The 22,858-nt window shown below is 36.6% G+C and overlaps 1 protein-coding gene across 1 annotated transcript in view; it reads left to right on the top strand.

The window, feature by feature from the left end:
* ADAMTS6 (ADAM metallopeptidase with thrombospondin type 1 motif 6) overlaps positions 1-22,858 on the top strand; it is a 295,540-nt gene that overhangs the window by 103,001 nt on the left and 169,681 nt on the right. The window contains exons 7-8 of the mRNA XM_023257025.2: positions 17,544-17,587; positions 21,719-21,824. Of these exons, the coding sequence (XP_023112793.2) occupies positions 17,544-17,587; positions 21,719-21,824 (150 nt within the window). The remainder of the gene's footprint in view (positions 1-17,543; positions 17,588-21,718; positions 21,825-22,858) is intronic.

The following is a 22,858-nucleotide window of genomic DNA, read 5'->3' as shown; positions in this document are numbered from 1 at the left end:
TTCGGATTAAATATGAGCTGAGGTTTACATTTAGAAAGTTAGAATAAGTGGCTATGGGACATGTGAAATTTTTGTAACATTGTATATCCTCACTGATAATATCAAGCTGCTCACAAGGCATTTGAACTATTTATTGTTCCAATAGCTCATTAGGTAAACGTGCCTTTTTTTTTCATTCTTTTTTTTTTCTGACTGAGAAATTCTGACTTAGGATTAGTACTTATGGCAAATGTGTCTAGGTGATTTGACAGAGGTAATGTAATTTGAGTTATACTCAGTTCCTGTTAATAAGACAGTGTTTGATGTTTCATTAAATCAGAAGGATACTTAATGTGACCTCTTTCTCCTCTTTCTTGTAACTACACTTAGAAGAGACATGACAGTTGTTGCTTATTAATTGGTTTGATGGTAAATATCAATAAAAAAAGAAATGATCACATTAAACATATTATTCTATGTACAAGTGGTAAAGTACTGTGGTGATGTTTTTTTTTTTTTCTAAAAGTAGCCCTTTCATATGCTTTTTAAAAATGCAGCCAAGCTTTCCAAATGAATATTGTTAAATAGTTTGCCTGACCATAAATAAAAATTATTTATCTTTGCAAATTGAGTACCAAACTACTGCCTAACAGAACTAGATATTGGTTGCTTGTGGCTAGATTTAAAGACTCATATACTTACAATAGAAAATTTTTTCTTCCTATTGAGCAATGCTTTGCATGTGTATTATGCTTTTCCTTTTTTGCTTTAAATAGCTTCTTTGGTTTTGAGGTTTTTGAGGAAGAAGACAAAATAAGCTATGTACTTTTTTTTGAGGCAAAGAGCTGTTGTGGTCTACAATGTTCTATAAAACTAAAAAGATCCTATAGTAAAAAATTCAGAAAGTAAAAAATCTAGATGTGTTAAATGGTATAAAGTTATTTGTATAAACTGGCCTTGTATTATAAATAATATAAAATGGACTGATCAAGTTTTCATTGTTTGTAAGTCATTTCCATTATATGTTGATGTCAAATATTTTTTTCTCAATCCTAGAGAAAGTTGTATTTTTATAGTGATGTAGTTTGTTTTCTAAACAAAGAGCAACCTGTTATTTTATTTTTTAGGAAACAACTTTTTTATTCAAAACTTTTATCCATTTTGTTTTAGGTGCTGTAATGGCTGTAAATATTTTAATGTTAAAAATATATGGCATGTAGGGTCCCTGGGTGGCTTAGTTGGTTAAGTGTTCAATTCTTGGTTTTAGCTCAGGTCGTGATCTCACAGTTCATGGATTCAAGCCCCACATTGGGCTCTGCACTGACAGTGCAGAGCCTGCTTGGGATTCTCTCTCTCTCTCTCTCTCTCTCTCTCTCTCTCTCTCTCTCCCTTTCTCTGCGCCCCCCCAAACTGTCCATGTCTCTCGAAATAAATAAATTTAAAACCTTTAAAAAAATATATGGTACGTTTTTTTTCATAGAGCTACAATGGAAAAATAGGATTCTTGTTATTTACTCCCTAAAGAAGACAATATATCTTTCATGGTGGTATTTATTAATTAGGTAAATTTAGTATACTCTGGAACTTTGATTAATCAGCCCATTTTATATTATTTACAATATAAGGCCTGTTTATAGAAATAACTTTACATCTTTTACTATATCTGGAATGATGTTCAAAATACATTGGTAATTAAAAGGCAGCATTTCAAAATATAATATATTACTTTGGTGAATGTGTAAAAATGTAGTAACAGTTTATTCATTGTAAATAAATATATCACACCTTAGTGACAAGACAGAGAGAAAGTTACTTAATCAAAAGATGGAGGGTTGTCTGGGAGGCTTTCAGTTAAGTGTCTGATTCTTGATTTTGGCTCAGGTCATGATCGTGCAGTTCGTGGGTTCGAGCCTTGTGTCAGGCTCTGTGCTCACAGTGTGGAGCCTGCTTGGGATTCTCTTCCTCCCTCTCTCTGCCCCTCCCTGGTTTGTGAGCATGTGCTCTTACTCTCTCTCTCTCAAAATAAAAAAATAAGCATAAAAAAAAAAAGATGGAAAAGTATTGAGATAATGAGAAACGGCCTAGAGGACAAATATGATAATCTGTTGAATTGAGACTGTTCATGATTAGAAAGGAGTGAAAATCCTGTATTCGTAGATTTTTATAATTTCGATATGGAAATTTCAATCTTGTCAGGTAGATCAGTATTTTGTAATGATTTCGGGACAATTTTGGAAGAGCAAAGGGTGTTTCTAGCTAATTATCTCTGTGCTTCCCAATAGAAATACCCTATTAGAATGAATGGAAAACTTGTGCTGGCTTTGGCAGCACATATACTAGAATGAATGGAAAACTCATATTATGAGGCAAATAGCTGTAGAAATATTTTATAAACTAATGGTAAATCTTTAATAATTCTATGGGCAAAAACAGTGGCAGCCTCTGACTTATGATAGGAATTAGTAGCTAAAAGTATCTCATATTCATTAGGCAGATAACCATGAGACATCTGTGAGAAATATCATGTAAAATGTTCACATAATAATAATAATAATAAATATGTCATTTAATCAAGTAGTATACATATGGTTGGTCTTAGGTTTTAGGCATTCGAAAATACAAGTGAGTAACTTTCTTGAGATAATTCATGTCATTTAGATAAAGGGCTGAATATTATCAAAGGCATAACCTGCGAAAGGAGGTACATAAACCCAACAAATTATTTGTTTATTTGAAATGGTGTTGGAGCGCCTGAGTGGCTCAGTTGGTTAAGCATCTGACTTCAGCTCAGGTCATGATCTCACGATACATGAGTTTGAGCCCCACATCGGGCTCTGTGCTGACAGCTCACAGCCTGGAGCCTGCTTTGGATTCTGTGTCTCTCTCTCTCTCTTTGTCTTCCCCCACTCACGCTCTGTCTCCTTCAAATAAATAAACGTTAAACAATTTTTTTTTTTTAAATAACGTAAAGTGGTGTTAAGGGGGTTGCCAGGCAGGCTCAGTTGGTAGAACATGATCTTGGGGTCATGAGTTCAAGCCCTATAGTGGGCATATGGCTTACTTAAAAAAATAGTAAAAATAAAGTGGTGTTATGGGCTGAATATTTGTGTTCCCCTAAAACTCATATGTTGAAACTTTAACTCCCAATGTGATATCATTAGGAGGTAGATCTTTAGGAGATAATTAGATTTAGATAAGGTGATGAGAGTGGAGCCCCCGCAGTGGGACTACTGTGCTTATAAGACAAGGACAAGGCCAGAGCTCTCTCTCCACCAGGTGAGGTTATAGCAGGAAGATGGCTGCGTGGAAGTTAGGAAGAAGGCTTTCACAGACACCATTTCTGCCAGCATCTTGATCTTGGACTTCCCAGCATCCAGAACTATGAGAAATAAATGTTGTATAAGTCACCTGGTCTATGGTATTTTGTTATAGCAGCCCAAGGTGAGCAATTCTGCAGTTAGTACTGAGAAGTGGGATGCTGCTGTAACAAATACCTAAAAATGTGAAAGCTTTAGAACTGGATAGTGATTAGAGGCTGAAAGAATTTTGGAGTGCAGGCTAAAAGAAGCCAAGGTTGCCATGAAGGGACGTTTAAAGGCAATTCTGGTGAGACTTCAGGAGGAAATGAGGAGAGTTGTAAAGGAAGCTTCCATTTTTTAATAGAACACACAAATTATTATGAACAGGTTTTTGGTAGAAATGTAGATGATAAAGGCCATTTTTGTGACATCTGGGTCATAAATGGAGCATATGTTATTGGATAATGGAGAAAAGGTGATCCTTGTTATCAGATAGTGAAGAAGTTAGCTGAATTATGCTCATGTCCTAGTGTTTCGTGGAAGGTGGAACTTGTGGGTGATGAAATTGGGTATTTAGCTAAGGAGATTTCTAAACAGAATGATGAAGGATCAAGTTAGTTCCTCCTTACTGCTTATAGTAAAATGCAAGAAGGGAAAGGAGTTGAAGAAGGAATTGCTAAACAAAAAGGAACTGGAACCTAAATATTTGGAAAATCTCAGCCTGTCTGTATTGCAACAATTGAGGAACATGTTCAGAAGAGAAACTGAGGTATGACTGACTGGCCATTCAATAAGGAGGTTAGTGTGGCTGTGAACTACAGAGTGATCATCCATCTCAAGAGAGCTAGCAATAGATAGAGATCAGTTTATATCAGGAGAAACACTAACAGCTGGGACTAAAGGAAACCAAGAAAACAGGAGGGAACAAAGGAAGCCTATGAACATGCATTATCCTTCAAGAAAAGGGAAGAAGAACCCCAAAGGCAATTCAGAGATCATCTGGGCTGCTACTTCTACCACAAGCCCAGAGTGCATGGCCTGGGTGGCAAGACTGCCTCCATCTTAGTTTCAAAGGAAAGAAAGCACTGCCCTGCAAGAGGTGCATAAGAAGGCCTTCATAGACAGCAGAGTGAGTAGGACCCTTACAGGGAGAGCCTTGTGAACAGCACTCTGCTAAACTAAAGGGGTGGGGCCATGGATGTGAAAACATGGATGATGCTTCCCACCCCAGTGTGTCCAGAGAGTAGAGTCCAAGCCTATATTATTCTCAAGCCTTAAGTCCACTGGCATGTTCCATGGAAGGTTTTGGGACTCTACTTGAAAACCTACTTGGGATACACTACCTCTTTCTTTCTTCTGATTTCTCCTTTTTAGAATGGGAACTCTATCCTATGCCTATCTCACCATTGTGTTCTGGCAACACATAGCTTTTCTGATTTCACAGGTTCATAGCTAAAAAGGAGTTTTTCCTCAGGATGAATTGTACCTAGAGTCTCACCTGTATCTTCTTTACATGATATTTAAATGAGAGTCTGGACTTTAGAGTTAATATTGGAATGAGTTAAGACTTTGGGCGTGTTGAGGGAATGAATGTATTTTTTTATTGAGAAGGACATTAATTTGGAGGGCATGGCAGGGGTGAGATGTTATGAACTGAATGTTTGTTTTCCCTCCCCCCAAACTCCAGTGTTGATGTCTTAGTCCTCAATTTGTTAGTATGGAGATGCGGCCCTTTGGAGGTCTTTGGGTTGAGATGAGATTATGAGGGTGGGCCCCTCATGATGCAATTAGTTCCCTTATCAGAAGGGTAAGAGACACCAGAGCTTTGTTTTCTCTTCATGAGTAAGCATCAATGAAAGACCATGTGAACACACAAGGAGAAGCTTGCTGTCTACAAGCTAAGAAATGGGATCTCACCGGACACCAAACCTGCCGGTACCTTGATCTTGAACTTTCCAGCCTCCAGAACTGTAAGAAATAAATGTCTGTCATTTAAGCCATCTAGTCTGTGGTATTCTGTTACAGCAGACCAAAATAAGGCGAGTGATCTTAGAATCTTTTTAATTTATCATCAAGAGTGTTAGTACATTCTTGCATATATTGGGTTAAAATCATGTTTTCTCTCCATTATTTTATTATAGTTGTCTTTGTAACTGCAGTCAGTTTTATATTGCTGGTGCTTCAGTGCACGTAAAGAAAGCAGACAAGTGCTGTGTCACTATCACTTGACTTTCACCACCATATCTAAGAGAACGAAGTGAAACAACACAGTACACAGGACATTTTCATTGGAAATAAGTCCATGATTCAGTGTTAAACAAATGAGACTCAGGGTTTAGATTCTGATTCATTCCATTTTCAAACCTAAATCATTGAAAGGAATGCTTCTTTGCAATGAGTGTTCCTCTTACATAAGAATGGAATGTAGTTTTTGGAAAAAGTTTTAAGAACCCATCCAGGTATTTCATCATTGTGAGGTAGTGCTATATTTTACAGGCCTTAAAGTGGAACTTAATCATATGTTTTGGTCAATTTCTTCTGATAGCCTTGCCTAGCCAAAAGTAATTAGGAGATTAAAGAATTGAAAGTATCCACAGCAGAAAAGTGTACCAGTGTTAGAGTAACAGATATTCAGCCAACCTCTCTGGTGTTGATTTTGCTCAGTAAGTCCTCCCTTATGAACATAGGGTAAGGGAATGACAATGTATGCATTCATCTACTCATCCTAGAGCAGGATTTAGGTACCTGGTGTTACGTAGACTCCCTAAGATCACGTTTCTTAGTGCTTTTTCATCTGCCCTGAGACCTTTATTATTCTTTTATGAAAAGGAAACAAAACAGGTGCCACAATGATGAGGTGTTGTTATTCTATCCAAATTCAGAATCCAGAGAACATTCTGTAGTCATATTTCAACTTTTCTGTCCCTTTTTAGGATCCCGCTGTAATTCTTAGCCTCACCTGTAGTTTAGACCAAAGACCTAAGTTTAGGGCCTCCTGCTGTTTCTTTGTTGGTTGAGATTTAGTAAAGATTGATTTGTTTAAAGGATGCTGAGAATAGTGAATGGGAAACTCCTTTTCTTTTCCTCAGCCTCTCATTTCTTCACTTTGTCCAGCAGCAAAATGCCTTAAAAAGCACACCAGTTACATCTTTGTGATAAGGCAAGATTCCTTGCATTGTTTTCCTTTGCAGTTTTTCCTGACATGACTCAAATTTGGAGGAAAATAAGGCAAAACCATAGCATGTCAGAGAAGTTGATAGGATATAGAATTAATGCAATGCATGGTAAAAATGATAAATCCAGGAGAAAAAAGGGGGTGCAGGGAGAAGTTTATGAGAATTATCATAATATAATGTTGAAAATGATGATAATGGTAATATTTGAGAAGATTGAAATAAGCTGGTTCATACGTGTTCTAATTTGGCAAATCAGGGTTCAAGTATAATATAGCTTGAATTAGATAACTTTCCAAGATTCTTTTCATCTGTAGAAATATGGGACTGACAGCAAAGAGAATAGTTTGTAGGATGGGAAAGACTCAGACATTTATACATGAAAAAGAAGGGAAAATAGTAATGAGAGAATGGGTGGAATAAGAAATTTTAAAAGGTAAAAGGTAGAATAGTACATTTATAAAAATAAGAAAGTAACTGAATAAATGCAATGTTTAACTTTTAAATGTCTCAAATTATTACCTTGAACTTATGTTGAACATTTTGTTATGTATAGGTAACACAGTGTTGAGCAAGCACATACAATCAAGGTATGGAAAGGTATATCAATCAATTCTGCATTGAAATGGAAATTCAATATAGTTGAGGAAGTTTACTTTGAATAGAAACTAGGTCTTTTAGATTAACATTCTTGATATTGGTATAAATACAACTTGATACTATATTATGTAATTTGTGGCTAAAACTGTGTAATGTTTTTAATCCACGGCTGAAGTCTTCCTTCTGCTTAAATTATAATAATAGCCTAAAGAAGAGAAATCTTTTTTTTTTTTCAACGTTTATTTATTTTTGGGACAGAGAGAGACAGAGCATGAACGGGGGAGGGGCAGAGAGAGAGGGAGACACAGAGTCGGAAACAGGCTCCAGGCTCTGAGCCATCAGCCCAGAGCCCGACGCGGGGCTCAAACTCACGGACCGGGAGATCGTGACCTGGCTGAAGTCGGACGCTTAACCGACTGCGCCACCCAGGTGCCCCGAGAAATCTTTTAAAAGTATGTATCATGGTGGATATGGCCACATATGAATTATTTTTCTTATTACCATATCACCTCTTCCTCCCATCAGTCATGGGTTTTTATTGTTTCAAACTGGACTTAATATGGTCAGGCACACTCTTATGGTTTGTTGAGTAAGTGTTGTTATCAGTTATAATGAAGGGAAGTTTAGAGCAAATGCCACTAAGCATACAAATATGTATTAAACAAACAAGGAATTACAAAATAGTTCCTATTCCGTGTTTTATAAGCCTGATTACATTCTAGCTCTCAGTATTTAGGTGCGCTTATAACCTTTTCCATGAAAAATGCACTCATTTGGTACATAAACCCATTTTAGGGACAGAATTCCACTACCCTTACTGACACCATAATCTTTCAAGCAATGATTAGACACACAACACAAACACCAGGTGCTTTACGTTAAGTGTACAGCCTGCAAAGTTTGCTGCATTGTTGTATGTGTTCATGCAGATCGGGGGAGTGTTTCTGAAATATTTTGACCAATGTACGTAATCTGGAACATTACTAATATTTGTTCTTCATTGAAAAACATCTTTTTCAACATTTATTTAACATACATAAAGCTTCTTTTCAGTTATCTCTTGTGTTGGTCATTAGCCATAGGTGGAACACCTTCTGATTAAATGTTGGTTATACAGAAATGTGTACAGCAGAGTAAAAATCTTTATAATTTCCCCACTCTCCCATCTCTTCTGTATATACCCACTGTTATCCTCCCAGATTTTTATCTGTAAACACACTTATATAAATATATTTTTTGTACTATGCCAACTATTTTCTAAGTATTTTTTTTTTCTATAGAGAAAAAACTGGTTTGGTATTCAAGGCACTTAATAATCTGTCCCCCCCCAACAGAAACTCTCTAAACTAATTTTTCGATGTTTTATCCTATGTATTCAATGCTTCAGCCTTTCTGAACTTCTGATGGTTTCCTGCATATGCCATACCCTTTCCAGATTCTGTTCCTTTGATTATTCTGTTCTCTGCCTGGAATGCCTTTATTTTTCTATTTTATCTGGTTATATATTTAAAATCTGTTTCAAATGTTATGTCCTATGTGAATCTTTTTTTTTTTTTTTTTAGCTTTCTATTGTGGAATTCCTCCTTCGTCTCTATTTTCATAGTATTTATATATATAACTTGACTATGGCAGTAGTCATCATTATAACAGCTATCAAGTATTGGCTCTACTGAGTGAAAGTTTAACTTTTTTTACACTTATTTTATTTAATCATCTTTCTACATTGTTGTAACTTACCTGCTTATATGTCATTTCCCAAATAGACCACAATTAACCTACCTAACTTTATTTAGATCCCATTATGTGGCAATATACTTGGACACAAAATAGGTCCTTAGCAAATCCATGTATGAGAAAATGAAAGTAAAAATGTTGCTTTTCAGCACTTGGTATTAAAATAAATATGTAGATCATAATTGTTCTTGGTGAATATAGACTAGAGAAGGATACAGCATGAAGTGAATGCAAAAGCTACAAAGAAATGGCATGTCTTTTTCCTATATAGAGAATTCTATAGGTATGTTAGAAGATTGGGAAAAGCTGAAGAAAATGCAAATAGAATGATCTTATTCTAAGATGCTTTAGCTTGCATTATTTGTTGATGGCTTTAGCCTTGTGTGGGCATTTTGGGCAGTCATGACAGAATGAAATAATTTTCATCATGAGTGTAACATAAAAAGTGTATGCAAAATGAAAGCAATGAGAGGAGATGAGAAAGGACTGCTATGAGTTGGAAATAGAAATTATATTTGTCTGTGATCTTCAAAAATTTTGCTTAATTTGCCTCGTAAAATAATTTGGAAAAATGACATACCACTTTGCAAATTTCAAAGTTACTATCTAGGGTCACCTCAGTGGCTCTGTCGGTTAAGCGTGCGACTCTTGGTTTCGGCTCAGATCATGATGTCACGGCTCACTAGTTCTAGCCCCACATCAGGCTCCACCCTGTCAGTGAGGAGCCTGCTTGGGATTCTCTCTTCCTCTGTCTGCCCTTCCCCCACTCACACTCTCTGTCTCTCTCTCAAAATAAATAAATAAATAAACATTAAAAAATAAAAATAAAATAAAATACTTTTTATTATAACTTTAAGTAGCTGCAGAGATTATAGTTAAAAACACGTTAACGGTAACTATTGTCTATTTCACTGAATCATGAAAAATGTTTACCATATGGTTGAATGGGCTAAATCAGCCCTCATTGCTAAACTCCTTAGCTAAGTCAGACTTGTTATCAATCAATAACACACCTGACTTCATTTTTTAGATCAAATTAACATGTTAATACATTCCATGCAAACTCTCTCGCTTCTGAATTCAAACTATATCCCCTTCTAATTTTCTTGCTTTATTCATAATGGATGGACCCCAGGATGAATGCATTCTTGAATTATCTCTTTGCATATATTCTTGAGACTTTTATAGCCAGAAGGCAATGCACCATAACAATGTTTGGGATGGGTGAGACGTATGCTTTCTTTTTTGTAAAATAGAAACAGGGCAATTATGAAAGGAAAAAGAGGAAAGGAAAACTGGTTGCTTGCAGGTGCTTGCATTTGTAGGCAGGTCAGTTTTAGGAAAGGGAATATATGGAAGTTGAGAATTTGGATATAGATTCCCTGTAGATATTTGTATCTGCGTTACTTATGAAAAGTCTTTGTTAACATTTTCTTGAAGACTCCTGGGATGGGTTATGTGTACGTAACATTATAGGCATTGGATAGTATGATCACGAGGTAGATTGTGACACAGAGAATATACTTTCTGGTGCTTTGGTAAATACACCAAGTACCCTTTCTATATCTTACATTCAAGAACGTACAGATAACTGCAATCCCATGGTTTACAAATTACGAGACAAGGGGTGCAGGGATGAGTATGTGAATGATCAGAAGAGAAAGCTATGCTAGAGAAGAAATCCCCTTCCCCAAATGTAAAGCATACAAGATGAAGAGTTTGAAATTCTAAAAATAGGCAAACGGAATCTCCAGGGTTTTTAATGAGTTCAATGGTAAGGTGGAATGCTATTTATGATATTTGTTTCTTTTTTTTTTTAATATATGAAATTTGTTGTCAAATTGGTTTCCATACAACACCCAGTGCTCATCCCAAAAGTTGCCCTCTTCAATACCCATCACCTCCCCTCCCCTCCCTCCCACCCCATCAACCCTCAGTTTGTTCTCAGTTTTTAAGAGTCTCTTATGCTTTGGCTCTCTCCCACTCTAACCTCTTTTTTTTTCCTTCCCCTCCCCTAAGGGTTTCTGTTAAGTTTCTCAGGATCCACATAAGAGTGAAAACATATGGTATCTGTCTTTCTCTGTATGGCTTATTTCACTTAGCATCACACTCTCCAGTTCCATCCACGTTGCTACAAAGGGCCATATTTCATTCTTTCTCATTGCCACGTAGTACTCCATTGTCTATATAAACCACAGTTTCTTTATCCATTCATCAGTTGATGGACATTTAGGCTCTTTCCATAATTTGGCTATTGTTGAGAGTGCTGCTATAAACATTGGGGTGCAAGTGCCCCTATGCATCAGTACTCCTGTATCCCTTGGGTAAATTCCTAGCAGTGCTACTGCTGGGTCATAGGGTAGGTCTATTTTTAATTTTTTGAGGAACCTCCACACTGCTTTCCAGAGCGGCTGCAACAGTTTGCGTTCCCACGAACAGTGCAAGTAGGTTCCTGTTTCTTCACATCCTCTCCAGCATCTATAGTCTCCTGATTTGTTCATTTTGGCCACTCTGACTAGCGTGAGGTGATATCTGAGTGTGGTTTTGATTTGTATTTCCCTGATGAGGAGCGACGTTGAGCATCTTTTCATGTGCCTGTTGGCCATCCGGATGTCTTCTTTAGAGAAGTGTCTATTCATGTTTTCTGCCCATTTCTTCACTGGGTTATTTGTTTTTCGGGTGTGGAGTTTGGTGAGCTCTTTATAGATTTTGAATACTAGCCCTTTGTCCGATATGTCATTTGCAAATATCTTTTCCCATTCCATCGGTTGCATTTTAGTTTCGTTGATTGTTTCCTTTGCTGTGCAGAAGATTTTTATCTTCATGAGGTCCCAATAGTTCATTTTTGCTTTTAATTCCCTTGCCCTTGGGGATGTGTCAAGTAAGAAATTGCTGCGGCTGAGGTCAGAGAGGCTTTTTCCTGCTTTCTCCTCTAGGGTTTTGATGGTTTCCTGTCTCACATTCAGGTCCTTTATCCATTTTGAGTTTATTTTTGTGAATGGTGTAAGAAAGTGATCTAGTTTCATTCTTCTGCATGTTGCTGTCCAGTTCTCCCAGCACCATTTGTTAAAGATACTGTCTTTTTTTCCATTGGATGTTCTTTCCTGCTTTGTCAAGGATTAATTGGCCATACTTGTGTGGGTCTAGTTCTGGGGTTTCTATTCTATTCCATTGGTCTATGTGTCTGTTTTTGTGCCAATACCATGCTGTCTTGATGATTACAGCTTTGTAGTAGAGGCTAAAGTCTGGGATTGTGATGCCTCCTGCTTTGGTCTTCTTCAAAATTACTTTGGCTATTCGGGGCCTTTTGTGGTTCTGTATGAGTTTTAGGATTGCTTGTTCTAGCTTCGAGAAGAATGCTGGTGCAATTTTGATTGGGATTGCAATGAATGTGTAGATTTCTTTGGGTAGTATTGACATTTTAACAATATTTATTCTTCCAACCCATGAGCACGGAATGTTTTTCCATTTCTTTATATCTTCTTTGATTACCTTCATAAGCTTTCTATAGTTTTCAGCATACAGATCTTTCACATCTTGGTTAGGTTTATTCCTAGGTATTTTATGCTTCTTGGTGCAATTGTGAATGGGATCAGTTTCTTTATTTGTCTTTCTGTTGCTTCATTATTAGTGTATAAGAATGCAACTGATTTCTGTACCTTGATTTTGTATCCTGCAACTTTGCTAAATTCATGTATCAGTTCTAGCAGACTTTTGGTGGAGTCTCTCGGATTTTCCATGTATAATATCATGTGAACTGCAAAAAGTGAAAGCTTGACTTCATCTTTGCCAATTTTGATGCCTTTGATTTCCTTTTGTTGTCTGATTGCTGATGCTAGCACTTCCAACACTATGTTAAACAACAGCGGTGAGAGTAGACATCCCTGTCGTGTTCCAGATCTCAGGGGGAAAGCTCTCAGTTTTTCCCCATTGAGGATGATATTAGCTGTGGGCCTTTCATAAATGGCTTTTATGATGTTTAAGTATGTTCCTTCTATCCCAACTTTCTCGAGGGTTTTTATTAAAAAAGGATGCTGAATTTTGTCAAATGCTTTTTCTGCATTGATTGACAGGATCATATGGTTCTTATCTCTTCTCTTATTAATGTGATGTATCACGTTGATTGATTTGCGAATGTTGAACCAGCCCTGCATCCCAGGAATGAATCCCACTTGATCGTGGTGAATAATTCTTTTTATATGCTATTGAATTCGATTTGCTTGTATCTTATTGAGAATTTTTGCATCCATATTCATCAGGGATATTGGCCTGTAGTTCTCTTTTTTTACTAGATCTCTGTCTGGTTTAGGAATCAAAGTAATACTGGCTTCATAGAATGAGTCTGGAAGTTTTCTTTCCCTTTCTATTTTTTGGAATAGCTTGAGAAGGATAGGTATTATCTCTGCTTTAAATGTCTGGTAGAATTCCCCAGGGAAGCCATCTGGTCCTGGACTCTTATTTGTTGGGAGATTTTTGGTAACTGATTCAATTTCTTCACTGGTTATGGGTCTGTTCAAGCTTTCTATCTCCTCCAGTTTGAGTTTTGGAAGTGTGTGGGTGGTTTAGGAATTTGTCCATTTCTTCCAGGTTGTACAGTTAGTTGGCACATAATTTTTCATAGTATTCCCTGATAATTGTTTGTATTTCTGAGGGATTGGTTGTAATAATTCCATTTTCATTCATGATTTTATGTATTAGGGTCATCTCCCTTTTCTTTTTGAGAAGCCTGGCTAGAGGTTTATTAATTTTGCTTATTTTTTCAAAAAACCAACTCTTGGTTTCATTGATCTACTCTACAGTTTTTTTTAGATTCTATATTGTTTATTTCTTCTCTGATCTTTGTTATTTCTCTTCTTCTGCTGGGTTTGGGGTGTCTTTGCTGCTTTGCTTCTATTTCCTTTAGGTGTGCTGTTAGATTTTCTTTTTGGGATTTTCCTTATTTCTTGAGATAGGCCTGGATTGCAATGTATTTTCCTCTCAGAACTGCCTTCACTGCATCCCAAAGCGTTTGGATTGTTGTATTTTCATTTTCGTTTGTTTCCATATATTTTTTAATTTCTTCTCTAATTGCCTGGTTGACCCACTCATTCTTTAGTAGGGTGTTCTTTAACCTCCATGCTTTTGGAGGTTTTCCAGACTTTTTCCTGTGGTTGATTTCAAGCTTCATAGCATTGTGGTCCAAAAGTATGCATGGTATAATCTCAATTCTTGTATACTTATGAAGGGCTGTTTTGTGACCCAGTATGTGATCTATCTTGGAGAATGTTCCATGTGCACTCAAGAAGAAAGTATATTCTGTTGTTTTGGGATGCAGAGTTCTAAGTATATCTGTCAAGTCCATCTGATCCAATGTATCATTCAGGGCCCTTGTTTCTTTATTGACCATGTGTCTAGATGATCTCTCTGTTGTTGTAAGCGGGGTATTAAAGTCCCCTGCAATTACCACATTCTTGTCAATAAGGTTGCTTATGTTTGTGAGTAATTGTTTTATATATTTCGGGGCTCCCGTATTCGGCGCATACACATTCATAATTGTTAGTTTTTCTTGATGGATAGACCCTGTAATTATTATATAATGCCCTTCTTCATCTCTTGTTACAGCCTTTAAATTTAAAGTCTAGTTTGTCTGATATAAGTATGGCTACCCCAGATTTCTTTTAACTTCCAGTAGCATGATAAATAGTTCTCCATCCCCTCACTTTCAATCTGAAAGTGTCCTCAGGTCTAAAATGAGTCTCTTGTAGACAGCAAATAGATGGGTCTTGTTTTTTTTTATCCATTCTGATACCCTATGTCTTTGGTTGGCGCATTTAGTCCATTTACATTCAGTGTTATTATAGAAAGATATGGGTTTAGAGTCATTGTGATGTGTGTAGTTTTCATGCTTGTAGCGATGTCTCTGGTACTTTGTCTCACAGGATCCCCCTTAGGATCTCTTGTAGGGCTGGTTTAGTGGTGATGAATTCCTTCAGTTTTTGTTTTTTTGGGAAGACCTTTATCTCTCCTTCTATTCTAAATGATAGATTTGCTGGATAGAGGATTCTCGGCTGCATATTTTTTCTGCTCATCACATTGAAGATTTCCTGCCATTCCTTTCTGGCCTGCCAAGTTTCAGTAGAGAGATTCGTCACTAGTCTTATCAGTCTCCCTTTATATGTTAGAGCACGTTTATCCCTAGCTGCTTTCAGACTTTTCTCTTTATCCTTGTATTTTGCCACTTTTGCTATGATATGTCGTTAGGAAGATCGATTCAAGTTGCATCTGAAGGGAGTTCTCTGTGCCTCTTGTATTTCAATGCCTTCTTCCTTCCCCAGATCAGGGAAGTTCTCAGCTATAATTTCTTCAAGTACCCCTTCAGCACCTTTCCCTCTCTCTTCCTCCTCTGGGATACCAATTATCCGTAGATTATTTCTCTTTAGTGCATCACTTAGTTCTCTAATTTTCCCCTCATACTCCTGGATTTTTTTATCTCTCTTTTTCTCAGCTTCTTCTTTTTCCATAATTTTATCCTCTAGTCCACCTATTCTCTCCTCTGCCTCTTCAATCAGAGCTGTGGTCATCTCCATTTTATTTTGCAGCTCATTAATAGTATTTTTTTAGCTCCTCCTGGCTGTTTCTTAGTCCCTTGATCTCTGTAGCAATAGATTCTCTACTGTCCTTAATACTGTTTTCAAGCCCAGTGATTAATTTTATGACTATAGTTCTAAATTCACTTTCTTTTATATTGTTTAAATCATTTTTGATCAGTTCGTTAGCTGTTGTTATTTCCTGGAGGTTTTTTTGAGGGGGATTCTTCTGTTTCGTCATTTTGGATAGTCCCTGGAGTGGTGCGGGACTGTGGGGCACTTCCCCTGTGCTGTCTTGAATAACTTGCATTGGTGGGCGTGGCCGTAGTCAGACCTGATGTCTGCCCCCAGCCCGCCGCTGGGGCCATTGTCAGACTGGTGTGTGTCTTCTCTTCCCCTCTCCTAGGGGCGGGATTCACTGTGTGGTGGCGTGGCCCGCCTGGGCTACTTGCACATTGCCAGGCTTGTGGTGCTGGGGATCTGTTGTATTAGATGGGGTGGATCGGCAAGGTGCATAGGGGCAGGAGGGGCAGGCTCAGCTCACTTTTCCTTCAGGGCCCTGCGGCTCCGGCAGTGAGTCAGAACCGCCCTTGGAGGGATGGACCCATAGAAGCACAGCCTTGGGTGTTTGCGTGGTGCAAGCAAGTTCCCTTTGGGATTTTGGCTTGGAGATGGGCAAGGGAGATGGCGCTGGCAAGCGCCTTTGTTCCCCGCCAAGCTGCGCTCTGTAGTCCGGGGCTCAACAACTCTCCCTCCCATTGTCCTCCAGCCCTCCCTCTCTCCAAGCAGAGCTGTTAACTTATAACCTTCGAGATGTTAAGTCCCCCTTGAGTCCGAACACACTCCGTCTGGCCCCTCCGCTTTTGCCAGCCAGACTCGGGGGCTCTGCTTGGCCGGTGGGCTGCCCCTCTGCCCTGGCTCCCTCCCGCCAGTCCGTGTAGCACGCAATGCTTCTCCACCCATCCTACCCTCTTCCGTGGGCCTCTCTTCTATGCTTGGCTCCGGAGACTCCTTTCTGCTAGTCTTCTCCTGGTTTTCTGGGTTATTTAGGCAGGTGTAGGTGGAATCTAAGTGATCAGCAGGTCGTGGTGAGCCCAGCATCCTCCTACGCTGCCATCTTCCTTCAAAAAAAAAAAAAAGTGATATTTGTTTCTTGAAAATACATTTTGATCTGGTGAACAAGAAGGGATTAATTCTTAATCCCTTCCCTCAGTATTATGGACTATTATTTATGTACAATCAAAGAACTTTTATAACTTGGATTTTCCTGTAGCTTGTGAAATATTATATTTTACCTGAAAAGCTTTCATTTCTAGCATAAAACATAGGCTAATAAAAATGATCAGTGTTTTTAAATTTCTTTTTTATTCTCACTTTAAAATGGAATGCTTTTGGTTTTAAAGATTACAAGAATATATAAAAATGCTTAGAATAGGTTTTCATATCAATATTGATTTAGCTTTCTAAATGTAATGTATTTTAAAATATGCAACATTACCTATGGACTTAATATTTTCTATTTAGTTATAATGCAGTATAGCATTAGAGTAAGCCCAGCCAACATTAGGAAAGCTTCTGTTGAGCTATTTGTTTAACTGTTTGCAAATTCATTTAAAAATACTTGTATTTTAAACATGCTAAATTGATGGTATGCAAGTAGGAAAACTATGTGATATCAATTTTATTCCCATTGCTGTATTGGGCTAATCTTTTAAAACAAGAACCTGTGTTAGAGTTGAAGGAACTCCAGATAGTTCTCATAGCTCAGCAGTATAAAACACAATCTGTGGCTATAATAAAAAAAATGTTCCAGCAGGTTCAAAGAGATTGGGGATAAAAAGCCACTCATTTGCTTTTTTGTAGAAGCAGTAGCAATCTGCAGACAAGCTATTCTAGCTTCAAAACAGTATGGTAGATGGTTTTCTGGAACTTGCAATTACAGAAATCCACTTTAACCTTTCTTTCTTACTGGCAGGTGTCCCATTGGCTTGCAGCCAGAGGCTGCGAGTGTAGTGCAGCCGGTGTGTCCCCCAGAGTGCTGAAAATGCCGACACTCCAGCTGGCTGCTCATAATTGCACTGATTGTGGTCTGACAACCCAGAGCTCCAAGAAAGAAATGTGATGAATATACAAAAATATTTTACAAATTTGATCAGATTACAAATTTCATCTCTCTTTTTTCTCCTCTATAGATATGATATCTGCACTTATAAAAATAAGCCCTGTGGAACATTGGGTAAGTTTTTTATGAAGGGAGGATAGTTCAGATTGTCTTTTTGGTCCAGTGACTTTACTCTTCATCATTAATTTGGTCATTTTCCTTTCTGGCACATCTGAAATTACTCCCATAAATTGTTAAAAATTTAACCTTTGTGGTATGTCACTTACTAGGAAACAAGTGGAATGATGATTAAAAACAACTTAGAAGATGTTTCTAAATCTTCAAACAATCATGTTGAATCAAAAGTTACCACTCTATAATGTATTTTCCAAAAATACCAAGGATTTGAGAGCAAAGGAAAGCAAACAGCGTCTTCAAATATCAGGCTAAAGGAAAGGGGGAAAACTGGGGGGGGGATACTTAAAGGAGAGATGTTATGTTCTTAATGTGCTTCCTTTGGTGCAATTTTGTGGAACATGTATATCCCTATAAGTTAGGATATTAGAAATTATCAGTACCTGAACAACAATAAAATAAGAGAGAGAGAGAGAGAGAGAGAGAGAGAACAGGAGTATTTTCTTTTGCTCCCCAAATATCATTTGTTTTTTTGAAAAGTGTTTCTGTAGTATTTTAGAATTTAAAAAATTACATTTTGTTGCAGAGCATAACTTCATTCTGGTTAAAAGTTAACTGCAAATATAAATGGAGGGAAATGATAGCTTTCAAGTAGACTTAATTGTTAAACAACTAGAGTTATTTTTAAGAACAGGCTTTTTTTTTCTATGATAAATTTTTTAGTGTCATAGAGACTTTATACAGACACAAAAGTTAAGCACCTGAAGGTGAATTTTCTACTGTCTCTATGAAAAGTCTCAATTTTCTTATATGTAAAGGAACAATTGTGAAATCTATTCCTATGCCCCTCAAAAGAATTTTGGGAAGATCAAATTTAAGTAGAAATGGGAGAAAAGATGTTACCCAATTTCCTAGGGAGTTCAGAAAGCCACCTGTTTATAGAGACTTGTCTTGATTTTTATCTGCCTTTCCACTCTTCTCCTACCGCATTTCCCTTGGGATTTAAGGGTAAAGAAGAAATCCCAATTAACCAATTTGAGTATTTATAGTGGAGAAGTTTGCTAGTTAAAAAGCATAATGGCAAAAGAGCTGTCTTTCCTTAGAGATCTCACTTCAAAAAGATTTAGGTTTTTAGGTTAATTAGACAATGTAATTCATTGGAAAGGACCCTAAACTGGAAACTAACAGCTGGCTTTGACAGTTTCATTGCATTAGCCTTTACTCTTCATTTAGGACTTTGTTCCTCAATTTCCTTATCTACGAAGTAGGAGCAGTATCTGCCCTTATGCAGCAGAGATATTGTAAAAATCATTTCAAGAAAGATGTTTGGTAAAGAAGTACTATAAAATGCACTGGTATTATTACTTATTGTAGAAATTATACTGTTTAACCTAACCTCTCTATTATTCAAATTCAATAAAGCATTTACTAAGTGCTTAATCAATTTTAGGTACAATGGACACTAAGCTTCAAAGCTAGAGCTTATATTTTTCTAGTATATATATATTCTGAGGATATACATATGTGTATATATGTATACATATACATACACATATTCTATTCTGATTTTTGAAGGTAGATTATTTACATTGAGATATGTTCTTTATTAGGATATTAGTAATAATACTGCCTGTACTTTTCTTGTTATTTTTACCAAAGTAGATTCAAGATATTTTTCTACCCTACATCTCTTTTTTTTTCCCCGAGTATGTATTCCAACTTTTATAATTTATTAATTTCTCAAATGAATACAATAATACTTTAGTACATGTCAATGCATTTTCAAGCTCAGTATAAATTATTTTTCAAATTATAAACCATTGTAAATTATTTTTTGTATTATGTCATGGTGAAAACTGAGTGCATATGTTTACATGTGTTGACCTTCATATGTGGAAAATATATTATCAGTACAGAATTTATCAGGTTTTTTTCTTTTTGGGTGGTTATTCTGGCAACTTTCATGTTGGTTTTATGCTAATACTTGCACATTGTACCTTGCTTAGTACTTCTGATGACCAACTGTTACATGGCTAAGTAGATTTAAGGGTGCAAACTGTGGCCATCAAACTGAGGAAATCTAAATGACCCAAAGAGTAATCAAACCCCTATTAACACAATCACACGTAAGAACTTTGACAACTTCAATTCTATAGAAATACAGAAAGTTGTAAGGGTTGTAAAAATAACATCTAAATTATTTTATTTCACTTAAGATTAAGTTCTGCATTTTCAACTAGTAGTTATTTCCCAAATATGTTCTTTCTAAAGTTGTTCTTTTAGGAGAACAACTAAGTTAATTTTCTATCAGATACAGAAGTAAATCTGTGCTTGCAAATACACCTTGGGGAGTCATTGAGAAAAATACTACCACATGGCATAGACCAAACAACCACAATAACAACAAGCAAAAAGCTAACCCATGGAATAATATATTTTGGAAAATAGAAGAAATGTTAATTTCACAATAATTATTCTTTGTAATTGTTTTTTAGCCAAATTTCATAAAGCTCAAAACAGAAACATTTTTCAGTGTGGCTTTGTTCTTCCAATATCATGGATGATATTGAACTCAATAGCTTAAAGCCAGATAATCTACAGCAAACGTTTTTTGTATTCTTTCTCTCCTTCTCCTTCTCTCTCTTTCTCTTAATGGAATTTGGAAGTAACATTGATTAAATGTTTTTGATTAACAAAAAAAAATCAAGTCACCTTGCCCCAACTAGTACCTCTTTTTACTTCCTCTTCTTCAGGTCTCAAGACTTCTAAGTCAGTAGAAGGACACTACAAGATAACACTAGTATTTATAATAACTCAGAGAGGCAGAAATCAACCTCTTTCCCAACTCCTGCTCCTTCCACATAAAACAGTAGGAAAAGCAAACAGTCTATTAGGTAATCTAACACTGACCTCAACTTTGTTCCAGTGTGGCTATTATGTTCATATTTTATATTAGAAGGTACAGAGAAACAATTTCTAGAACTTTCTCGTCAGTAAAAATATTAACTGAATAGCTATTACTATTCCAAATTAGTGTAGCTGGGAAATTGTACTTAGCATAGAACATTGTTTATTGCAGTCAGTAAATATTCATTGAATTGAATTCGAACCACTTTTTGTGGGGAGATAATTATTACTTGGGTAATGATAGTAGACTACTAACATATAAAATATAAAATGTTTTTTCTACTTTTCCTTCAATTTCTTCTAAATAACTGTCATCCCTATATGTGTTAAATATGATTTGGCATCTGTTTCCTTATGACACATGACATTTTATCTTTCACACAAAAATTCTTTTTTCTAAGCACTGTTTTAAAGTTATGTATTAATTCACAGGGCATGATATTTATTTGGAAGTAAATATGAAAGCTTTTACAGGCCAAAATTCCCAAGGGAGGAATACCTTGAAAACATAACATTTCACTAAAATCAGCAAGTTAACACTGTAGTTTTTGCTTTATTAGTAAAACTAAGGCATTGAAGGGGGATGGGAGAGGGATAAATACACTGAGTGCCTGAAAGACTTGCTTTCCATTAAAATACCAAAAGACACTGTTGCATCACTACCAGGACTGATTTCAGAAGATTAAACAAATGCAAAACCTATTTTTTAACAGTTCTCCTTTTTCTCTTTTGAATCATTCATTTTTGCTTTTATAAAAAAAAGTCATTAAAAAATTATTTGGGATTCCCTTTTTTTGGTAACTAAAAAGTTGCTTGTATATTTTTATGAACCCACTAAACTTAAACAGATCTCTTTAGAAAAATAATGTGGATATATTTTGCTTTCTACAGCCTAAAGAATGTTAAAATAGAAATGCTTTCTTGAATTCCCTCTTCTGGCTCAAGTTACTAGGTGGTCCCAAGTTACCAGAAGTAAAATTTATAAATCTAACCCCTAGTCTAGACATTTTCCAGCACTGACTGCAGTTCAAAAAATATTAATGTCTAGCCGGCAAAGTGAAACTCCCCCCAGTGATTTTGCAAATGACTAGAAAGTTAACCTTTTGCCAACTGCTCCTTCTGTGCATGGAGGTTATTAAAAAGAATCCAGGCATTTATAAGTATGGGCTTTTTAAGACTGAAACACCTTGGCTTGACCCTTTGTGTCTCCTTCTGTTTATTCAGGCTTGGCCTCTGTGGCTGGAATGTGTGAGCCTGAAAGGAGCTGCAGCATTAATGAAGACATTGGCCTGGGTTCAGCTTTTACCATTGCACATGAGATTGGTCACAAGTGAGTGAGTTTAAGAAAATCAAAATAAATTTTAGAACTCCACTCTTTTGAGCAACTCATAACTACTGTGTGGAACGCCTGTGCTCAACCGTATTTTACTGCCTTTTTTGTCTGATTTCAATAGAGAATGTTATCATTTGGGGTGTTGAGATAAATCATCTTAAGAACTGGAGACTTGTTAAATAATCTTTATGGTTCACTGACCCATAGTTTTAGAGTGGTGAATGCACCACACTTAAGTTTTGTTACATGTATTTGAAATAATTTACCTTTAGCATGGTCTGCTCATCACCTAGTTCCTCCAACTTAAATTGTTTAAGTGATCTGTTTTTTCATTAAGTGACAATACCTATATATTTTAAAATCACTATTGACACTGCTACCATAAAGTCTGCTTTGACTTTTCACTCTTCATACAGCTGTGAACACACCTTTTCCAGACATAAAGTTTGTGCAATTGATGCTGTGTAACTTGTGTTTTCAGGTGTACTTGTATGTCACTGAAACACACACACACGCACACACACACACACACACACACACACACACAATCAAAACTGATGTTACAGAGAGCAGTGAGACATCATTTTCATCACTTTTTAGGAGGCTCTGGAGTTTTTAATATTTGCTTGAAATAAATCTGTGCCCCAAACTGTCCTATGGCTGTCCCCCCGAATACACACACATAGCAGTAAAATCCTTACTTTGTTTATTTCAAGCAACAGGCAGTAGTAAATGTAAAAGCCTGCTCATGTGGAAGGAGAGAAATTTGAAAACTGTAAAAGGATAGTCAAACAGTTTTAAGTAAAACAAGCAGCCTATTTGCAGGAACTCCTGACATTTGTATGATTTAAGTTTTACAGTCTACTTTTTTGGTAGAGAAATGGATGGGGGAAAAGAAGAACAAATAGAAATGAATGTTTATTATACACTTGCCTCAGAGGTCATTCCTAAGATAAATCTGTAGTTCAGCTATTTTTTTTTCAAAGTGGAGAGTGAAATTGAGTCAGTCTGTTGCATTATTTTGAAGATTG

Source organism: Felis catus, chromosome A1 (assembly GCF_018350175.1).
Source record: "Felis catus isolate Fca126 chromosome A1, F.catus_Fca126_mat1.0, whole genome shotgun sequence".
Lineage (NCBI taxonomy): Eukaryota > Metazoa > Chordata > Mammalia > Carnivora > Felidae > Felis > Felis catus.
This window is presented reverse-complemented; position numbering and strand designations above follow the sequence as displayed.